The sequence below is a fragment of the Natator depressus genome, chromosome 2 (genome assembly GCF_965152275.1).
Source record: "Natator depressus isolate rNatDep1 chromosome 2, rNatDep2.hap1, whole genome shotgun sequence".
Lineage (NCBI taxonomy): Eukaryota > Metazoa > Chordata > Testudines > Cheloniidae > Natator > Natator depressus.
The window spans coordinates 185,998,198-186,021,401 of record NC_134235.1 but is presented as its reverse complement, the minus strand read 5'-3'; the positions used below and the strand labels follow the sequence as shown (position 1 = coordinate 186,021,401).

Sequence of the window (23,204 nt, the reverse complement as noted above, 5' to 3'; positions counted from 1 at the left end):
TGGGATAGATCTCTCTCCTACTCACATACGAGCCAAAGGAAAATCCTGAGAAACTCCAGCTCCTCCACAAACTTGGATTGCATAGTCCACCACTTTAAGGACAGCTCTAGGTGCAACCACCTTGATCATAGCTATCTGTATTAAAAAAATAAAAACAAACCTGAATGTAGGAGTTTTCCACCACAAGGGGTGTAGGAAAATGGGACTTTCACACAGCTCTGCTTCTGTTTTTTCCACAGGCCCAGTTCCAAGAGCTGGATTGCAACTAGCTGTGCATTTGCCACAACTCAGGGATTTTGCATTGCAAGCTTCTACTCCATCTTTAATGTAACTTTATCCTGACCTTCAGGAATGACCTCAGTGGCTACAGAAGCCTTTGGACACACTCAATTCTTGGTCTCTCAAAGACTGCCAACTGTGATGGGGACACTTCTAGAAATTGGACTAGTGTGTCATATATTTGGGCTATATTCAATAATTGTTGCAAGGTGCTAGCTCCCAAAGAAAGGAAGGGTGCTTTGCACCATGCAGGATTGTGGCTTTAGAGAGTAAGATTCTGTACTTATCCTCTAGGCCATCCAAATGCATTCCACCCCATTTATACCTTTAGGCTTAGACTAACAAGTAATGATTTTCACCTGAAACAAATAAATAAATCAGGTAAAAGATTACCAATATCCATTAGTGACTGGACCTCTTTAACCTGTTTTAAGTGGCTAACAAACAGTAGTGACCAAAAATATCATGCTTTTGCACAGGAGGAGCAAGAGAGCACAAATTTAAGACAATTAAGTGACACTTTGATTTCAGAATTTCCACAGAATTTCCAATTTTTTTTTTTTTTTTTTTTGCTGGATTCACTGGGTCAAATCTATTAAGCAGAACTGGTTGGAGAAAGGCAAGGAGTTGCCAGGAAATTAAACACAACAAAACAAAAAAACCCACCCAAGTTCTATTTTTCAAAACACAGGAAGTTTGCCATTTTTTTGAAAACCGGAAAAAAATCTCGTTAAAAAAATGGAAAATTGAATTTTCTGTGAAGGTGTTCTCTTCCATAAACAGGCTGGGGTTTATCAAAAGATTTCCACCAGCTCTATTAAGATAGGAGCAAATCCTGAGAGTGGGTCCTTTATTACTTTATTTTTTTCTCTGAAAGACCAAAAAAATAAACAAACCCCGCTTACCTCTTTCCTTGCTTGTGCACTGCCCTTGGTATCAATGCTGCTAGCTGCCTTCAGTGTAAGCAATCGGGCCTGCTCAATAGCAACGCGGCTTTCAGCAATCCAATGGGCAACAACCTCCTGTAGAGACATAAAGAGAAAATTGTGGGCATAGAATCATAGAATATCAGGGTTGGAAGGGACCTCAGGAGGTCATCTAGTCCAACCCCCTGCTCAAAGCAGGACCAATCCCCAATTTTTGCCCCAGATCCCTAAATGGCCCCCTCAAGGATTGAACTCACAACTCTAGGTTGAACAGGCCAATGCTCAAGCCACTGAGCTATCCCAGCCCCACCATGAAAGATTATCTGGGTTTTCAGAACAACCCTTTGTCTCTCTCAGCTATACACCTGCAAAGTTTTCAATGCTGGATGCTTAAATAAGGCTCCTGGATAGAAGTGGGGTGATCATGAAATGTACTGAGCTCCCACTGGCTTTGAAGGGATTTGTGTGTACTCAGCACTTCTGAAAATCAGCCCACTTCTTCTACACATGAGAAAACCATAAATTAAAACTAACCAGACAGACAGTCAACTAATAAAAGCTTTTCTCATCCAGCTACCAACCCCTTAAGCCCAAGGCCAAAGTGGACAGAGAGACAGCAGTGTCTCTTCATGGATGGGACAGGCAATATCCAGCCTCAGAGTTGCTGTGGTTCTGTTCTTATACTAGAATCTAAAGAGAGAAAAAAGAACCACACAACTTCCCATCCTCATTTGTTTGGCTCTTCCCATTGCTCTGGCTCTGTGCACCTGCCTGCTTGCTGTTCAGACTCCCCACTCTCCTCATGCTCTGGTAGTGTTGTCTACTTCTGCCCTATTTGCACCTCCTCTCCTTGCTATTACTACCCATTCAAACCACCTCCCTGCAAAGTCCTTCCATGAAGTTCAATTAGTTATCTCCAAACTGGGGGGGCTGGGGAGCAATGCGGGGCTTCACGACCTAGGGAGACAGTTGTGCTGTGGTTCTTAGTGTATCTGCCCTTTACTATTTTTGCCAGTGTATTACTAGTCCCACTATGGTCAACTACACAATCGCAGCTTGTTTGCAGTCATTTAAGACCTTGATAGCAGCCCTTCTGTGCTATTTTCAGAACACCTTTCCTGTATGAGGCTACCTTTCAGAAGTAACAGCATCTGGGCCACTTACAAAATGATAAAAATTCCATTTTGCACCTTTTGCGAACTCAGCAGGCCAGAGCCTCAGTTAGTGTAAGTCAATGTAGCTGAGGATCTGGCCCAATAATTTTCCCCCACAATCTTTTTTCTAGGTCTATGCTTCTAAGGCCATGTTAGTGTTGTGGGGGGGAGAGCGCTCCTGCCACCCAAGTGCCGTTCACACCGGTGCTTGTCATTGGCAAAACTTTTGTCTTTCCGGGGTGGGGGGGTGGGGTGTTAACATCCCTGAACGACAAAAGTTGTGTCTTTCACTTGCCACTCTAGACAAAGCCTAACGGTTTGTTTGTTTATTTGAAAGGGACTCTGACAATGTGTGCATTTTGTAATTCCACTGTTTGAGATGTTAATGGTGGTACTTTGATTTTGTGTTTAATTGTTTCGTGTGATGTGCCAAGATGTTTATACAGCTATTTCTAATTATATCAGTTCTGTATAAACATTTTCTAGAATCTGCTACAATCACTTCACTTCCTTCTTCCCGGCCTTTACTTTATGAAAAGGCAGACAAACATTTGTGTCTTCTTGGCTGAGACCCAGAAATACTTGATGTCTGCCAAGCAAAGGGAGTCTGCAGCACATCAATTTACAGACGTAGCAAAACAGGCCAACGCTATCAGGAAGGAATGTCTGGCAGATCAGGCCAAATACTCAGCCTGGCCTTAACGTTGATTTGCACTGGCAAAAATGAAGTTATTTTATGGCTACGATCACACAGTTCCCAGTCTCTGATTGGGCCCACAAGTCAAGGCTAGACATCTAAGTGCCCAATAATGGCGAATCAAATTTGTGCCTGTGAAAACAAGTCCAGGGTTTGCAGACCTGCTCTGCCTCTGGAGTCCTGGTCCATGCTGATCAGAGAAAACCAGCCAAAACTCTGCTCCAAAATGTGTATTTAAATACAATGAACAGGGCTTTAGTACTTGTTAGGAAAACAACTATAGGAATTCACTCAGATTGCAGATCTTGGCACAATCAAAATGGAGACTCTCCCAACCTTAATATTTTCTTTCCTATTTGAGACAGGATATTTAACCTACAGCATCTCCAGAGTTGCTGGGAATTGGTGGTTATGGGTAATGCTGTCTGACATCTCAACCTTTTCTAGAGTGACTGTTACTGTGGAAGTTAGAGTCCCAAGCTTCCCACATGAGCTAAGCCAAGGGGTATTCATAGCAAACTAGGCAAAGAGGTAGTGGCTTACATGCTGGTACAGTTTCTTCCCAAAGGTCACCCTCTGAGCTGCACGCTCACACATTATCTGTAGAGCCGATTCAGCCACACCTATTGATCTCATGCAGTGGTGAATGCGGCCTGGCCCAAGCCGACCTTGAGCGATCTCAAAACCCCTTCCTTCACCTGCGTGAGAAGAAAGGTGAGAAACAAAATGGCGCGGAACTCATTTCAATGCTTCAAATAACCGTGCACTTCTGCTCTGAAGAAAATCAGTGGCCGTACTGCAGGTATTGTCTGTTGCTACCCTAGAGAGGAGCTTCTTTACAAAGATTATTTTGCAGCACTGTAACCATTTTAATTATTTCATACCTATATGTACTCACACAAAGCAACAGACACCAAAAGCAAAAGGTCAATAGGTTGGAAACAGATGAAGCACAATTAGTGGATGCTTTTCTGCTATGAAGAGGAGACAACTCAGATTCTGCAGACTAGTAGGAGATGTTTTGAGGCAGAAAAGTACAGCTAAGGGATTGTGTGCTGGCCCAATTCAACCCCTGTTGACACTACTGTCGAGAATGAACTTCTCTCTCCAAGAGGCGGCTCCTGGAAAAACTGTCTTTACATCTAAAACAGATAAAGGAAGAACAAAAACTTAACGGCATATTCCTTACCTAGGAAGGTTATTCATCACAACTTTCATCAGATTTTAAAAAGGACACAATTACTTAAAGTTAGTATCATTGCAGTGACTTTCAAAGAACAGTTAACAGTGAAGCTCACCTAGTATTAAATTGGAGGCCGGTACTCGCACTTCATTAAAATGTATTTCAAAATGTCCACCGTGGGGCTGATCTAATCACACAAAGAAAAAGCAAAATATCCATGTATAAAATTGATTCTAGCCAATATTCACTAGCAAATTACAGGTGCTCAGTACTGATGTTCATATTAGATATGCATTCTAATAGTGTCTTTAGTACTTTATGTTTATAGTATAATTCTTACTCCTGAGATTCCGAGTAGGCTAATACAAATGCAAACGTAGCTGATAATTACTATTTCCTCCTTACCCAGGTAGCCAAACACGGAAAGAGGTCTTATAAGCTTCAAGCCTGGTATGTCCAGTGGAACTATGATCATACTGTGCTGTCTGTTCCTGATTAAGACAAAAGTAACAGGTTAGGAGAAATCTCAAACAGCTATTTTAGATTTAAAAAAAGAAAAAGTACAACATTTAAAAAGTTTGGTATGATCTGTCCTCTCCTGTGCTACACATATGGGTGGAGAGGCAGGCGAGAGCTGTGTTTAAGAACTGTGGGGGGGAGGAGGGAAGAAATGAAGATAAAATCCAGCGCCGGGAGGGGTTGGGCAGCTGGACATCGGGTTCCAACATTCATAGAGGGGTGCCAGACAGAAGGTGTGTGCCCTGAGTGAGAGCCTAAGGTTTTATAATAAGCATCAAAATAGATGCCTTCATATTTTTCTCTCTGCTTGATGTTGATGTAAATACAATACATTTTATCAGGAATGGTTGGGTTGAGAAGACTGAAGAAATACTCCCTGCTTTCAGAACTTGTGGTATGAACGAATGGTTAAACCCCTTGATTAAATTAACTTTTCCGTATATACGGGCATCTCGATCTTGCCCCATTTAAGTTAATGGGAGTTTTGGCATTAACTTCAGTAGGAGCAGGATTCAGGCCTTTGATTCTTGCACTTACTTTTTCTGTGTATAGTTTTGCCTTTATTAATATTCATAGAACCATTCCCTCCTCTAGTTATGCTTTAATAATACACTTAATGAATTAAAAATGTAAACCAGGTCTGGTGGTAGACTTTAATTTTAAAAAGTGAGTATTCATGATGTTGATTTTAGAGGATACATTTTCAAAAGGCTGAAGGGAGAATTAAAGACATTAGGGCCATATGTTGTCCTTGATCCAACCCATACAGATCAAGAGTACCTTATGACTTGGACTCTTTATCTGAGAAATTCTGAAGTTTGGTCAGTTAGATTTCTGAGGGTACATATATGGCCTAAGGTTCCATTTCTAAACCACACTCAACTCTAACTGACCAATGCAATTAAAATTGTTCCATGTAAAGGTTTTGTGAGCAATGGCTGGTTCAATAAATAGGGTTTTTCTTTGGGTCTCATTGCTTGGATCCTGAACAAATGTCTCAGTAACCATTTAATTCTTACCTGGATGCAGAAATATTTTTATTTTTGGCCATCACAATTGCGACTTTGCAATTTGTATTCCCCGCCCCTAAAAAAACAAGAAATCGCTTTTCACATAAAAATCTCTCTAGGGAAGTAATTTAATGAAGTTTCACAGAACAACTTCTTACAGTGTTTCTTTAGTGTAACCATGGCAAAAGTGAGTAATCTATTATCTATGCTGTTTCTGGGCTATTGTGTAGAAAAGGAAGTGCAATCACCTGATTAACATGGAAAAAAAAATCAAACAGAAAATGCCCTGGATCCAGTTTCATCATTCTTTTTTATTTTTCTAGGAAAAAGATCAAACAAGGTGCTTGAAGAGGGAGTCTACATTAATTCCATCACCCTTGCAGCTGAGCAAATAACGAAGGCAAGCACTCACTCACTCACGCCAGATGCTGCCTTTCAAGCACAGCTAGTTTTTTACACACTTTTCTCCCCATTCAAAGTGCCTTGTTCTGGTTTCAAGACAAAAATAAACTCAATGGGAATTCTTATCTGAAAATAAATCAGTAGTCTTTTGAGCCATCCACAGCATTATTAGATATATGTTTGTGTGATAGAAAAACAAAAATTTAATGGATACTCCAAAAGATTATTCTAGGATGGATTATATGGATCTAGGTTACAATAGTGACTAAAAAATGGCTTCTCAACAGATCTGCTCCCACACTATGATCTACTCAGAGACCCTTCTCCTTGCTTTAGTACCATTACATTGCCTTGGTCCTTTTTATATCCTACAGGAATACCACAGCTATGGGAGAGTGAGCTGGATTCTATTTGGACCTTTCACAACTATCAGCAGAATTGTTAAATTGCCATGGCAATGAAGACATCACACTTACACAGATCGTGTCACTGAGGAGGGGATTTGACATGCAGGATCTTTATTACTGGTGGTGATGAACCAGAAGCACAATTTGACTGTCAGATCCCAAGCTGAGGCTATGTCAACATTACCGTGGTAAATTGACCTAAGTTACGCTACTCCAGCTACGTGAGTAACATAGCTGTAGTCACCATAGCTTAGGTCAGCTTACTGAGGTGTTTACACTGCTCTGGGTCAACGGGAAATGCCCTCCCGTCGACTTACCTTACTCCTCTCATTCCCGCTGGAGTACTGGAGTGCACTGGAGAGCGCTCTGCCATCGATTTAGTAGGTCTTCACTAGACCCACTAAATCGACCCATGGTAGTGTAGACATAGCCTCGAGTTCGCTGAGCTGGTAGTTAGAAAATCCATCCTTTTTATGGTGTAAAGTGAAGTGGTTATACGGAGATCGGTGAGACACAACAACACAGTAATCCCACGTCGACACTTTTCAAGTCATACTTCAGGGTAGTACCTCACACGAATGGAACCTCTTTTCCATACACCAAGCCATTTTTCACTAATTCGGTACAAACGGTGCCCATTAGTTATCATTTGATATCAACTGACATTTAAACCATTCTCGTTTGAATAGCAGCTTTGAAAACGTGGAAATGCTTTCCCAGTAGCTCTTGGGGGGGGTCTCTACTGTACAGGGAAGTAGCTAGAAATGGAGCTACGATGACCAGAGTCAAGCTGCTATAGGAGCTTTGAAGATAACTACTGCCTGGGGAGCACAGCCAGCTTGGCTTTGAAGACAGCTACCAGCACAAGAGCACAGCCACCTTGACACAGGAGCAGTCTATAGTTGCATGTCCTAAGAGTGACAAGTGTGGGAGAGAGATTTACTTTCTTCTGCTAAAGTCTGTTTTTGCTTGGAGGGCAAGAGTTCTGGCTGTTTATTTCCCTCTTTCCTAACACAACATTAAACTTTTCTTTAAGAGCGGAATTAGCAGCACTTTGTGAAACGTAAGATGGAGATGTCAAGTTTGCAAACTGAAATATCACATTGGTAGAAAAATCTCGGGGGGGGGGGGGAGGCGGGGGAAAGAAAAAAAAAGGGTCTCTTTCAAAAAAGGCTGGAACAATTCACAAAATTCTGGATTAGTCTAGATTATACAGCAAAGCGTTCCCAAAGTGAAACCCAGATGTTCCACTTAGCCGTAAAACAGATCAAATTTGTACATTACAATGTACTGGAGAAAGGGATGGGAGTTTGTAATCCATCAGTAATAGTGTTATTTTCCTAACCTTTGAGTAATGCAGCTTTCACCATAAAACTTGTCTCAGGACAATGTGACCTTCTGAAATTATTATTTAAACAACTGAAAACCATTTTAAACTGCATCACTGTCACATTTTATTTAAAAACAAAAAACAAACAAACAAACAAAAAAAACTACACCTAAGAAAAAGGTTTCCATGACTGAATAATCATATAGTCCAACAATTAGAAAAACTTTTCATTTTTAAGTTAGTGCATAGTTCAGCACTGAGCCAAGACGTCTGGTCAGATCTTATAAATCAATAGCACAAACAATGGCATGGAGAAAAGGAAATATCTCAATCTTGGGCGCAGCACATAGGAGTCAGCATACAGCGCTGAAAATGGAGGAGTCTGAGGTGAGAGATTGTAAGGGGAGAATGCTTGTGTGTGTGCTTGTGTGCGTTTGCGTACTTGTGTGCTTTTGTTCTCGTTGACAGGACTTTAGGCGGGAAGGCTATGACCGCTACATAGGTAGCGGTGGTAGTGACCCAAGGAATGGAAGAGACAAGGAAGCTGATTGGATGTGGGAGCTGTGGGATGTACATTATCCTGGAGCAGGTACCTGATAGGTGCTTTGTTTGTATGAAGTGCTGCCTGATGGATCTGATGGAAGAGAAGATCCAAGGTTGGGAGATGCAGGTAGAAATTATTGTTGAGTTTTGAAGGGGATTTGAACAGATGATGAGCTGAGGAACAGGTTTGCTGACTTGGAAAATGAAAGGGCATGGCAGGTAGTAACAGAAGGTGGGAGGGCAAAGAAGAAGAGAAGCAGAGGGAAAGAGTCAATGGAGATAGCCAGAGATCGGAGCCCCAGGAGGATAGAGGATGACTCTCAGAAGATTGCAAGTGAGAACAAAATAGAGAGGACTTGCAGCCAGAAAGACGAAAAGGAGGAAGGCCAGAAAACTGCACCAACACTGGGAAGAGGCAGGTCTATGTGATTGGGGACTAAGAGGAACAGACAGGCCTGTCACCGGAGCTGATCCAGCAAACAGATGGGTACACTGTTTGCCAGGAGCTAAGATATGGGATGTGAACCTGAGGCTAAAAACGATCCTAATGGGAGCAGGAAAGAACCCACTGTGTCTTTCATGTGGGAACAAATGATACTGCTGGATTCTCACTGGAACGCATCAATGGAGACTATGCCTGGCTGGGGAAGAAATGGAGACTCAGGTGATCTTTAGTGGTATTCTCTCTGTCCTTAGAGGAGGAGAGTGAAGGGGAGACAAGATTATGATGATCAACAGATGGCTCAGGCAATGGAGCTATAAGAAGGGCTTTGGGATGTTTGACCACTGGTGGAATTCATGAATAGAGGACTGTTCTCATGGGATGGACTCCTCCTGAATAGAGAGGGAAATAGACTGCTGGGATGGAGGTTGACAAAACTGATTAAAATAGCTTTCAACTAGGAATTCGGGGTAGACAGTTGGGAGATGCTCATGTAATCTCCATGCCTGATTCTAATGCTGATCACAAGGAAAATCAAGTAAGACAGAATACAGCAATGGAGAATGGAACAATAGAGGACATCAAGAGGAAAGTCACTGGTATTGGCACTCAAAGTCAAGTAGGCTACACTGGCAGTAGAATAACGGTACCTAATAGGGAGAGGAATCTTCGCAAAGCCAAACAACAACAACAAAGATATATAAGAAGTCTGGATAACAAAATGGAGAAACTAGAATTATCAGTGCAGGAAGTGAAAACAGATATGATAGCAATAACAGAAATATGGTGCAATAATTATCATGACTGGAGTACAGGTATTGAAGGGTATGTGCTGCTAAAGAAAGACAAATAAAGATAAAGGTGGTGGAGTAGCATTGTATATTAATGACATGATAGAACAGATAAAACAATCTGTTTGGGTCAAAATCACTTTGGAGAAGAAAGAGGTTCTATGAGGATAGTGCTTGGAGTATGCTACAGACCCCCGAGGATCTGATCTGAACATGGATAGAGACCTATTTAATATTTTTAAAGAAATCAGTATTACCAGGAATTGTGTAATTATGGGAGACTTTAATTTCCCAGATACAGATTGCAGGACAAGTGCTACTATATTCTTAGATGTTATAGCTGACAGATTTCTTCACCAAATGGTCACTGAACCAACAAAATACAGTGCCATTTTAGATTTAGTATTGGTAAGTACAGAGGACCTCATAGAAGAACTGATTGTAGAGGGCAGCCTTGGCTTGAATGAACATGAGCTAATTCAGTTTAAACTAAATGGAAGGATAGACAAAAATAGGTCTGCAACTAGGGTCCTTGATTTCAAAAGGGCAAACTTTAAAAAATTAAGAGAAGTAGCTGGGAAAGTGGACTAGACTGAAGAACTCAAGAATCTGAATGTGGAGGAGGCTTGGAATTACTTTAAGTCAAAGTTGCAGAAACTATATGGAGCCTGCATCCCAAGCAAGAGGAAAAAATTCATAGGGAAGGGTTGCAGACCAAACTGGGTGAACAAGCATCTCAAACAGGTTATGAAGAGAAAGCAGAAAGCTTACAAGGAATAGAAGGGATGGATCAGCATGGAAAGTTACCTCTTGGAGGTCAGAAAGCACAAGGATAAAGTGAGAACTGCCAAAAGCCAAGGAGAGTTAGACCTTGCATAGGAAATTAAAACCAGTAGTAAAAGGTTCTTTAGCCATATAAATGTAAAGAAAAGAAGAAGTGGGACTGTTAAACACTGAGGATGGGGTAAAGATTATCTAGGCATGGCCCAGCACCTAAACAAATACTTTGCCTCAGTTTTAAATAAGGGTACTGAGGAGCTTAGGGGTAGTGGCAAGGTGGTTAATGGAAATGCAGAAAGGGAAGCAGAAATTACCATCCGAAGTGGAAATCAAACTCAAACATCTTAATGGGACCAAATCAGGGGGGCACAGATAGTCGCTATCCAAAAATATTAAAGGAACTGGCACATGAAATTGCAAGTCCATCAGCAAGGATTTTTAATGAATCCATAAACTCGGCGGTCATATCCTAGGACTGGAGAATTACTAATATAGTACGTATTTTTCAGAAAGGGAAACAAAGATCCGGGAAACTACAGGTTCATTTGACCTCAATTGTGTGCAGGGTCTTGGAACATATTTTGAAAGAGAAAGTAGTTAAGGACACAGAGGTAAATGGTATTTGGGATAAAATACAACATGGTTTTACAAAAAGTAGATGGTGGCAGACCAACCTGTTCTCCTTCTTTGAAAAAATAACTGGTTTTCTAGGCAGAGAAAATGCAATAGATCTAATCTCTCTGGATTTCAGTAAGGCATTTGATACAGTTCCACATGGGAAATTATTAGTTACATTGGAGAAGATGGGGATTAATATGAGAATTGAAAGGTGGGTAAGGAACTGGTTAAAGAGGAAACTATAACAGGTCATACTGAAAGGTGAACTGTCAGGCTAGAGGGAGGTTACTAATGCAGCTCCTCAAGGACCAGTCTTGGGACTAATCTTATTTAACATTTCCATTAATGAGCTTGGTACAAGAAGTGGAAGGGTGCTAATAAAATTTGAGGATGACCAAAAGTTGGGAGATATTGCCAATATAGAGGAGGACTGGATCATCATACAAGAAGATCTGGATGACCTCGAAACCTAGAGTAATAGAAATGGGATGAAATTCAATAGTGCAATGTGCAAGGTCATCCACTTAGGGACTAACAACAAGAATTTTTGCTATAAGCTAGGGACATATCAGGTGGAAGCAACAGAGTAGGAGAAAGACCTGGGTGTACTGGTCAATCACAGGATGTCTATGAGAAAGGAGAGGAGTCATTCAAGTTAAGAGCCAATGGTGGCACAAGAACAAATGGCTATAAACTGGCCATCAACAAATTTGGGCATGAAATTAGACAAACATTTCTAACCATCAGAGGAGTGAAGTTCTGGAACAGCCTTCCAATGGGAGCAGTGGGGGCAAAAAACCTAATTGGCTTCAAGATTGATCTTGGTAAGTTTATGGAGGGGACAGTATGAAGGGATTGCCTACAGTGACATGTGGCCCATCTGCAACAGCTAGTAGAAAATCTCTCTAGTAGCCAGTGATGGGACACTAGATGGGGAGGGCTCTGAGTTACTACAGTGAATTCTTTATCACGTCTCGATGATGAGTCTTGCTGACAGGCTCAGGGTCTAACGGATCGCCGTATTTGGGGTCAGGAAGGAACTTTTGTCCAGGTCACACTGGCAGAGACCCTGGGCCTTTTTCACCTTCCCCTCACCTTTCATGCTTCCTCTGCAGCATGGGGCATGGGTCACTTGCTGGCTTGAACGAGAGTAAATCGTGGCTTTTCTGTAACTTCTGAAGTCTGTAAGTTATGATTTGAGGACTTCAGTTACTTAGCCAGATATTGTGTGTTTATTATAGGAGTGAGTGGGCGAGGTTCCATGGCCTGCAGTGCACAGGAAGCCAGACGAGAGGATCATGATGGTCTCTGCTGTCCTTACGTCTGAGTCACATAAGCAGAGTTTCCCATTCCTCATGGAAAGAGGGAAAAGTGGCTTCCCATTTTTTCCCCACCCTCAAAAGTTTGAAGGTCTGATAACCATAGGGGTTTTTTTTCTATCCTAGAAAAGAACTGTAAGGAATCTGAGAGAGATCTCTATTCCAGGGCGAGATTAAAAGAAGACTCCTGTGCGTCTGAAAGTCCAGAATTCAATCTGGTTTACAAACCAATTTGGTATTTATATTTTATTAAGTAAAAACAGAACTCAAAGAAGCGGGGACTGCCCTTTTGGCAGGAATTAATAGTAAGAGTGCAGGAAACCCAATGTTCAACAAATGGGAACAGCAGACTTAGAAGGCTGACTGCAAGTACACTTCAATATGTATATTAGCCAAATTTTAATTAGCTGTCATTTTTATTTCTTCGGAAGTTGGCCAGAACATCTAGACTATAACTCTGTCTAGACTTGGACAATGAAGTGTGGTTAGCCACTTGTTTACGAACATGTTTTTAAACACTATGGGGCACCTTACGTAGAACAGAGATGAAGGTATTTAAAAACGTGTTAGCTGATCATGGTCAACACTATATTTTCTCTGATCCTAAATTCCCTGTGTGTGGTTCCAAACTAAAGAAATGCATGTTCAGAATTATCTACTTTTACTCAATTGCACTTAAAACAGACATAAAATGAGTCCATTGCTGATGAAGAGTATCAATTCTTCCCTTAAGAGAGCGTACGTACCAGCTTCTCTTAAGGAAGTAGCTGTGAGACCCTTGCTCAAGAAGCCAAAGCTTCATACTTACAATCTGGTTACGTATTGTCCAGCATCTACTCTTTCCTTCTGGGTTCAGATTATAGAGAAGGTTAGGGCAAACCAAGTCTGAGTACTTAGATGCCCAGAATATCCTTGACCCTTGTTGCTCTGGGTACAGACCCAAATATGCCACAGACTGCACTGTGGACTTCCTACATTACCTTCTCCTGCTAACAAAGATTGTGTGTCCGTGCTGATATTTATTGATCTATTGGCTACCTTCAAGGCCATTGATGAAAAGGTGTTATTGACAGTCCTGTTGGCAGTAAAAGGCTGGAAAAAGGCTAATGTAGTGCCAATCTTTAAAAAAGGGAAGAAGGAGGATCCTGGGAACTACAGGCTGGTCAGCCTCACCTCAGTCCCCAGAAAAATCATGGAGCATGTCCTCAAGGAATCAATTCTGAAGCACTTAGACGAGAGGAAAGTGATCAGGAACAGTCAGCATGGATTCACCAAGGGAAAGTCATGCCTGACTAATCTAATTGCCTTCTATGAGGAGATAACTGGTTCTGTGGATGAAGGGAAAGCAGTGGACGTGTTATTCCTTGACTTTAGCAAACCTTTTGACATGGTCTCCCACAGTATTCTTGTCAGCAAGTTAAAGAAGTATGGGCTGGATGGGTGCACTACAAGGTGGGTAGAAAGTTGGCTGGATTGTCGGGCTCAACGAGTAGCGATCAATGGCTCCATGTCTAGTTGGCAGCCGGTATCTAGCAGAGTGCCCCAAGGGTCGGTCCTGGGGCCGGTTTTGTTCAATATCTTCATTAATGATCTGGAGGATGGTGTGGATTGCACCCTCAGCAAGTTTGCGGATAACACTAAACTGGGAGGAGTGGTAGATACACTGGAGGGTAGGGATAGGATACAGAGGGACCTAGACAAATTGGAGGATTGGGCCAAAAGAAATCTGATGAGGTTCAACAAGGACAAGTGCAGAGTCCTGCACTTAGGACGGAAGAATCCAATGCACCGCTACAGACTAGGGACCGAATGGCTAGGCAGCAGTTCTGCAGAGAAGGACCTAGGGGTGACAGTGGACGAGAAGCTGGATATGAGTCAACAGTGTGCCCTTGTTGCCAAGAAGGCCAATGGCATTTTGGGGTGTATAAGTAGGGGCATTGCCAGCAGATAGAAGGATGTGATCGTTCCCCTCTATTCGACACTGGTGAGGCCTCATCTGGAAAAGTGTGTCCAGTTTTGGGTCCCACACTACAAGAAGGATGTGGAAAAATTGGAAAAAGTCCAGCAGAGGGCAACAAAAATTATTAGGGGTCTGGAACACATGACTTATGAGGAGAGGCTGAGGGAACTTGGATTGTTTAGTCGACGGAAGAGAAGAATGAGGGGGGATTTGATAGCTGCTTTTAACTACCTGAAAGGTGGATCCAAAGAGGAGGATCTAGACTGTTCTCAGTGATAGCAGATGACAGGACAAGGAGTAATGGTCTCAAGTTGCAGTGGGGGAGATTTAGGTTGGATATTAGGAAAAACGTTTTCACTGGGAGGGTGGTGAAACACTGGAATGCGTTACCTAGGGAGGTGATGGAATCCCCTTCCTTAGAAGTTTTTAAGGTCAGGCTTGACAAAGCCTTGGCTGGGATGATTTAGTTGGGATTGGTCCTGCTCTGGGCAGGGGGTTGGACTAGATGGCCTCCAGAGGTCCCTTCCAACTCTGTTATTCTATGATTCAGTAGCTAGAGAGTGGGCAGAGCTGCTCTTGGGTGACCGGCTGAGAGGGTGGTGTTGGGCGATAGCTCTTCCTCCTAAAAGTGCTGTCATGTGGAGTTCCACTGCGTTCCATCCTGTGTCCCCTCTTGTTCAATATGTAGCCAGGGCCAGCCAGTAAGAGGGTTAGTGAGGAAGCATGGGCTGCGGTGCTTTCGATAAGCTGTTGACACCCAACTCTATATTTTTATCTCATCCCACCCAGCCCCTGCTGATGAATGCCTGATTCAGTGTTTGGGGGAGATTGGAGCATGGATGAGAGCTAACCGCTCAAAGTTCAATCCAGATAAGTACAAAGTAATGCTGAATAGGTTGTATTGTGGGGGCGGCAGCCGGAGGGAGAAGCAATCAGAAGCCACAGTGAGAATTATTCTGTTGTTGTTCCTGGGGGTGGTTGCCAATTATATGTAGCTAGAGCTCACAATCTGGGGGTGGTGTCGGAGCCCGAAGTGCTGTTAGTTTCAAGAAAGTTTCCACCCCTTCCCCCTGATCCGGCAATGATTTTGTGATAGTTTCCTTCAGTTATGGGCCTTTCTACTGTGATCTGTGCCTATGTCATCTCAAGAGTAGATTATTGCAATATACTGGATCTGGTCCTACCTTTTATGGGAGGTCTGCAAAGGCACAAAACACATTGGGCTTGTGCCTTCTTTTGCTTCTTCATGATATATAAAGAAGGCCAGAATGTATGTTTGTTTAAAGAAAAACAAAAAAACAACCTGCTTGTTTTCCCCTCCTCCCCCCCACCCCGTGAAGAGGGAACATCACAAGAGAATGAAAGCTGAGCAATTGGGAGGGGAAGGATTTTTAGTCTGACTCTTTAAAACTCTGTCCACCTGTTTAAATTCAATGACTAAATCACCATTTTACAAAAAGCCAGCATTTGTAAAGCTTCAGTTCCCCTTTCCAGTTAAGGTGATAGAGCTCAGACTAAACATGTCCCAGTAGCTCCCCAGCAAAACCAGGAGAGAATAGGCATTTCTGATCTTTCTAAAGGTCAAGTAAATCAAGAGGGATAAAAATTAACAACAGAAAAACACCACCTCCTCTCTGGGGCTATCAAAGAAAACAAACAAAAAAGTGGTGCACTAATCCAGTGTTAGGAAACACACACACACACAAACTTGGATCAGCTATAATTCAACCACAGTTGCCAACTTTCATGCAGTAAATAAGCACCCTGACTTTCACAATAAGCCAAAAATCAAGGTAATCCCATTTCAAAACAAGGCCAAAACAAGCCAATCCTTAAGAACCCCAACACTCTGTGTGAGTAGATTCCCCCCGGTTTGCAGTCTGGGACTGTGGTGGGCCTGCTGTGCACCCCTAACTCTCTCCCCCCGTCGCCCCTGCTTGCCGGGAGCCGATCAAAAAAAAAAAAAAAAAAGAAAGAAAAAAAAGCAGCAACAAGCTACAACAAGCAAAACAAGCTAAAAGCCTAAAACTAGCCAACAAGCAACTCATAAGCGAAAACCAAGCCCACTTTCTGCATTTTTTTTCATGGGTTTGGCATGTCTGAATTCAACCCCGAAACTGAAATTGGTGCAGAATGTGGCAGCTCCCTTATTAAACAGTTTGCTGCCCCACACAGATGCCATCAGTTCTCTGGAACTGCCTTGGCTGTCTACTGATTTTCAGGTGGACTTAAGATGTTGGTTTTGATTTATCCTGCCTTTTGATTTGCATGTTTGAGAGAGTACCTCCTTCCCTGTGCCACCCTGCCATGCAGAGTCAGCAGAGGCATCTGAGCTGCAGCTTGTCAGAGTAAGACAGCAAGCTGTTCTCATTGAGGGGTCCTGAATGCTGGAACCTGCTCCTCTCGCCTCCTGCTTCAAAATAGCCCAAATTTGTTAATCTTTAGGTCGTGCTGCAAGGCTGAACTATTTCCCCAGGTTTTTAGGAAGCATGGAGCATAAGAAGGGCTAGCATATATGGGGGATGTAGTGCTGGTTGGGCTTGATTTATTGTGGTTGGTTATGTTTTGGAGGCAAGGAGTGGCTGCTGGCTTTATTTTTGATGCAGCTGCACGTTCAGCTTTTTAGCAAAGGCAACAAGCGCTCTGCGTGGGCACTGCTTATGTATCTTGAAACATGAATAAATTATGCTTAGTCAAAAACATCCGGTCACACTCAGTACGCTAAACAAAGTTCAGTATCATTTTAAAAAGTTTACTCCACTCCTTAAAAGCCCCCCACCCTTATTTATTTTAAAGTGCCCTACTGCTTTTTAAACCCTAAGCCCTGGTCTACACTAGGAGTTTAGGTCGAATTTAGCAGCGTTAAATCGATGTAAACCTGCACCCGTCCACACGATGAAGCCCTTTTTTTCGACTTAAAGGGCTCTTAAAATCAATTTCCTTAATCCACCTCTGACAAGTGGATTAGCGCTTAAATCGGCCTTGCCGGGTCGAATTTGGGGTACTGTGGACGCAATTAGACGGTATTGGCCTCCGGGAGCTATCCCAGAGTGCTCTATTGTGACTGCTCTGGACAGTACTCTCAACTTAGATGCACTGGCCAGGTAGACAGGAAAAGGCCCGTGAACTTTTGAATTTCAATTTCCTGTTTGCATGGTCACCTGCAGCTTGCCATGCTGGCCAGAGCTCATCAGCAGAGGTGACCACGATGGAGTCCCAGAATTGCAAAAGAGCTCCAGCATGGACCGAACGGGAGGTACGGGATCTGATCGCTGTATGGGGAGAGGAATCCGTGCTATCAGAACTCCGTTCCAGTTTTCGAAATGCCAAAACATTTGTCAAAATCTCCCAGGGCATGAAGGACAGAGGCCATAACAGGGACCCGAAGCAATGCCGCGTGAAACTTAAGGAGCTGAGGCAAGCCTACCAGAAAACCAGAGAGGCAAACGGCCGCTCGGGGTCAGAGCCCCAAACATGCCGCTTCTATGATGAGCTGCATGCCATTTTAGGGGGTTCAGCCACCACAACCCCAGACGTGTTGTTTGACTCCTTCAATGGAGATGGAGGCAACACGGAAGCAGGCTTTGGGGACAAGGAAGATGATGATGATGATGAAGTTGTAGATAGCTCACAGCAAGCAAGCGGAGAAACCGGTTTTCCCAACAGCCAGGAACTGTTTCTCACCCTGGACCTGGAGGCAGTCCCCCCCGGACCCACCCAAGGCTGCCTCCCGGACCCGCCAGGCAGAGAAGGGACCTCTGGTGAGTGTACCTTTTAAAATACTATACATGGTTTAAAAGCAAGCATGTTTAATGATTAATTTGCCCTGGCATTTGCGGCTCTCCTGGATGTACTCCCAAAGCCTTTGCAAAAGGTTTCTGGGGAGGGCAGCCTTATTCCACCCACCATGGTAGGACACTTTACCACACCAGGCCAGTAGCACGTACTCGGGAATCATTGTAGAACAAAGCATTGCAGTGTATGTTTGCTGGCATTCAAACAACATCCATTCTTTATCTCTGTGGTATTCTCAGGAGAGTGATATCATTCATGGTCACCTGGTTGAAATAGGGTGCTTTTCTTAAGGGGACATGCAGAAATGCCCGTTCCTGCAGGGCTGTTTGCCTGTGGCTGAACAGAAATGTTCCCTGCTGTTAGCTGGGGGTGGGGGGGGAGGGGCTAGCCACGTGGTGGGGGAGGCAAAATGCAACCTTGGAAGGAAAGCACATGTGCTGTGTATGTAATGTTAACAGCAAGGTTTACCGTGAAAGAGTGTAGCCATTGTTCTAGAAAATGTGTTTTTTTAAATACCACTGCCTCTTTTTTTCTCCACCAGCTGCATGTGTTTCAATGATCACAGGATCTTCTCCTTCCCAGAGGCTAGTGAAGATAAGAAGGCGAAAAAAACTGCAATCGTGATGAAATGTTCTCTGAGCTCATGGTGTTCTCCCACGCTGACATAGCACAGACGACTGCGTGGAGGCAGACAATGTCAGAGTGCAGGAAAGCACAATATGACCGGGAGGAGAGGTGGCAGGCTGAAGAGAGGGCTGAAGCTCAAATGTGGCGGCAGCGTGGTAAGAGGAGGCAGGATTCAATGCTGAGGCTGCTGGAGGATCAAACCAATATACTCCAGCGTATGGTTGAGCTGCAGGAAAGGCAGCAGGAGCACAGACCGCTGCTACAGCCCCTGTGTAACCAACCGACCTTCTCCCCAAATTCCATAGCCTCCTCACCCAGACGCCCAAGAACACGGTGGGGGGGCCTCCGGCCACTCCACCCCAGAGGACTGCCCAAGCAACAGAAGGCTGGCATTCAATAAGTTTTAAACTTTTAAAGTGCTGTGTGGCCTTGTCCTTCCCTCCTCCACCACCCCTCCTGGTGCTTCTCTCCTCCACCACCCCTCCCAGGCTACCTTGGTAGTTATCCCCCTATTTGTGTGATGAATGAATAAAGAATGCATGAATGTGAAGCAACAATGACTTTATTGCCTCTGACAGCGGTGATTGAAGGGAGGAGGGGAGGGTGATTAGCTTACAGGGAAGTAGAGTGAACCAAGGGGAGGTGGGTTTCATCATGGAGAAACAAACAGAACTTTCACACCGTAGCCTATCCAGTCATGAAACTGGTTTTCAAAGCTTCTCTGATGCGCACCGCGCCCTCCTGTGCTCTTCTAACCACCCTGGTGTCTGGCTGTGCGAAACCAACAGCCAGGCGATTTGCCTCAAACTCCCACCCCACCATAAACGTCTCCCCCTTACTCTCACAGATATTATGGAGCGCACAGCAAGCAGTAATAACAGTGGGAATATTGGTTTCGCTGAGGTCTAATTGAGTCAGTAAACTGCACAAGCGCACTTTTAAACATCCAAATGCACATTCTACCACCATTCTGCACTTGCTCAGCCTGTAGTTGAGCAGCTCCTGACTGCTGTCCAGGCTGCCTATGTATGGCTTCATGAGCCATGGCATTAAGGGGTAGGCTGGGTCCCCAAGGATACATATAGGCATTTCAACATCCCCAACGGTTATTTTCTTGTCAGGGAATAAAGTCCTTCTTGCAGCTTTTGAAACAGACCAGAGCTCCTGAAGATGCGAGCGTCATGTACCTTTCCCGGCCATCCCACGTTGATGTTGGTGAAACGTCCCTTGTGATCCACCAGTGCTTGCAGCACTACTGAAAAGTACCCCTTGCGGTTTATGTACTCGCCGGCTTGGTGCTCCGGTGCCAAGATAGAGATATGGGTTCCGTCTATGGCCCCCCCACAGTTAGGGAATCCCATTGCAGCAAAGCCATCCACTATGACCTGCACATTTCCCAGGGTCACTACCCTTGATATCAGCAGATCTTTGATTGTGTTGGCTACTTGGATCACAGCAGCCCCCACAGTAGATTTGCCCACTCCAAATTGATTCCCGACTGACCGGTAGCTGTCTGGCGTTGCAAGCTTCCACAGGGCTATTGCCACTCGCTTCTCAACTGTGAGGGTTGCTCTCATCTTGGTATTCTTGCGCCTCAGGGCAGGGGAAAGCAAGTCACAAAGTTCCATAAAAGTGCCCTTACGCATGCAAAAGTTTCGCAACCACTGGGAATCGTCCCAGACCTGCAACACTATGCGGTCCCACGAGTATGTGCTTGTTTCCCGAGCCCAGAATCGGCGTTCCACCGCACGAACCTGGCCCATTAGCACCATGATGCCCACGTTGCCAGGGCCCCTGCTTTGGGAGAAGTCTGTGTCCATGTCCTCATCACTCACGTTACCGCGCTGATGTCGCCTACTCGCCCGGTATTGCTTTGCCAGGTTCCGGTGCTGCATATACTGCTGGATAATGCGCGTGGTGTTTAATGTGCTCGTAATTGCCAAAGTGATCTGAGCGGCCTCCATGCTTGCCGTGGTATGGCGTCTGCACAGAAAAAAGGCGCGGAACGATTGTCTGCCATTGCCCTGATGGAGGGAGGGGCAACTGACGACATGGCTTACAGGGTTGGCTTACAAGGAATTAAAAATCAACAAAGGGGGTGGCTTTGTGAGAAACTGAATAGCCCCCTCAAGGATAGAACTCAAAACTGGGTCTGGCAGGCCGTTGATTTCACAGAGGGAAGGAGGAGAAAATGAATACAAAACAAATCTGGTCTAATTCTTGTTTTGAGCCACTTCATCTATCTTTATACATCTTGCTGGCAGCAGACTGTGCAGTACGACCGCTAGCCGTCATCTCCTGGGTGCTCGGCAGAAGACGGTGCAGTATGATGACTAGCCATCATCTTCTGCTGGCTGGAGGCTAAAAGACAGTGCACTGCCGGTAGGACTGAATCGCCACGAGACAAAACTTAAAAGGGAAATGACCTGGCTGAGTCACTCCCATGTTTGCCCAGGCGCCCGATTAAAAGAGCACCCAGGACTATGTCGATGACGGCTACCAGTCATACTGCACTGTCTGCTGCCAAAAGGCAATAAACTGCTGCTGTGTACCAATGCAGTACCACGTCTGCCAGCACCCAGGAGACATATGGTGACAGTTTGCTGAGCGGGCTCCATGCTTGCCGTGGTATGGCGTCTGCACAGGTAACTCAAGAAAAAAGGCACAAAACGATTGTCTGCCCCTGCTTTCACGGAGGGAGGGAGGGAACGGGGGCTTGACGATATGTACCCAGAACCACCCGCGACAATGTTTTAGCCCCATCAGGCACTGGGATTTCTACCCAGAATTCAGATGGGCGGCGGACACTGCGGGAACTGTGGGATAGCCACCCACAGTGCAACGCTCCGGAAGTCGACGGTTGCCTCGGTACTGTGGACACACTCCGCCGACTACATGCACTTAGAGCACTTGTGTGGGGACACACACAATCAACTGTACAAAACCGACTTCTATAAATTCAACCTAATTTCGTAGTGTGGACATACCCTAAAGGTTGTATTAGACTATGCTACCATGGTATTATACTTTCCCACCCGTCTGGGAAAGGGGCCCTACCCCACAGTCTTCCAAAGCCGAGTCTGAAGAGTTTAAGCATGATGGAACTCCAGCTTCCACCTTTTGCGAAGTCAGACGCATAGTTTGTCAAATTAAGATTTGTCCAGAGTCTGCCTATTGGCCAGTAACATTGCTAACAATACCATTTTAGCTAAATGTCAACTCTCATTGCTATCTTCTCCTTGCAGTTTCAAATGGACATGGCAGTTTTCTTTCCCAGTTCTAATCTGGTTGTCTAGAATCATAGAATATCAGGGTTGGAAGGGACCTCAGGAGGTCATCTAGTCCAACCCCCTGCTCAAAGCAGGACAGATCCCCAATTAAATCATCCCAGCCAGGGCTTTGTCAAGCCTGACCTTAAAAACTTCTAAGGAAGGAGATTCCACCACCTCCCTAGGTAACGCATTCCAGTGTTTCACCACCCTCCTAGTGAAAAAGATTTTTCCTAATATCCAACCTAAATCTCCCCCACTGCAACTTGAGACCATTACTCCTTGTCCTGTCATCCACTACCACTGAGAATAGTCTAGATCCATCCTCTTTGGAACCACCTTTCAGGTAGTTGAAAGCAGCTATCAAATCCCCCCTCATTCTTCTCTTCCGTAGACTAAACATCCCCAGTCTAGTGGTATTGTGGACTCTTAGGCTCTGATCTGAGACACTCTGAGTGATTTCAAGGGGGATTTGGATCAGGCCCATAAACAACGGCATTCCTTGTCTGAAGTGGTTGTGCTGAAAGTCAACCAGAGTTAGGCACCTAAGTGCCTTTAACAAAATCTCCTCCTTAGACCATGTGAGTCAAGTGCTTTGATGTCTCAGATGAAAGGCACTATAGACAAGCAATGTGTTGTTATAGCAGGACTCTCTCTGAACGTTGGAAATTCCACTCCCCTCCTATTTTTCTTTCTATGCAGTACAAATCAGGTAAAAAGGACTTGAAACAATGTTTGCTACACCTGGCTCTAGCCTTCCATTTTGCAAAATGGAACCTATACACATTACACAGATATCAGCACAGGCAGAACATGGCAAGTGCTACTAATTATCCATTGTACCAAAAAGCAAAGCCCTGGCCTGCTTACTGCTTTCTCTGTCTGGCATCCTGTATGCCATTTACTGTAAAATATTGAACTACTACAGGATACAAAACGACAGGGCAGAATAAAATCTGTCCAAGTGTGTGGGAGGCTGCTGATGTTGTATACACACAGAAGAGCAGCATCACTGTCATGCGGTTGGCCAGATGAGCTAATCTGGGCAAGACCCTCCTGTTTTGTAACTTCTTGAGAATAGACACTCTGCCATAATGTTGATGATCAAAACACTGCACATGACCTCCTAACTAAATAAATCTGCCTCTCTCTC

The 23,204-nt window shown here is 44.2% G+C and overlaps 1 protein-coding gene across 3 annotated transcripts in view; it reads right to left on the bottom strand.

Annotated features, from left to right (window-relative positions):
- Positions 1-23,204, bottom strand: part of ACAD11 (acyl-CoA dehydrogenase family member 11) — a 62,661-nt gene that overhangs the window by 2,938 nt on the left and 36,519 nt on the right. For all 3 annotated transcript variants that reach the window (XM_074945558.1, XM_074945559.1, XM_074945560.1), the window contains 6 exons: positions 5,778-5,844; positions 4,645-4,730; positions 4,355-4,426; positions 3,600-3,754; positions 1,185-1,301; positions 26-135 (listed from right to left, as the gene is read on the bottom strand). In XM_074945558.1, coding sequence (XP_074801659.1) covers positions 26-135; positions 1,185-1,301; positions 3,600-3,754; positions 4,355-4,426; positions 4,645-4,730; positions 5,778-5,844 — 607 coding nt within the window. The remainder of the gene's footprint in view (positions 1-25; positions 136-1,184; positions 1,302-3,599; positions 3,755-4,354; positions 4,427-4,644; positions 4,731-5,777; positions 5,845-23,204) is intronic.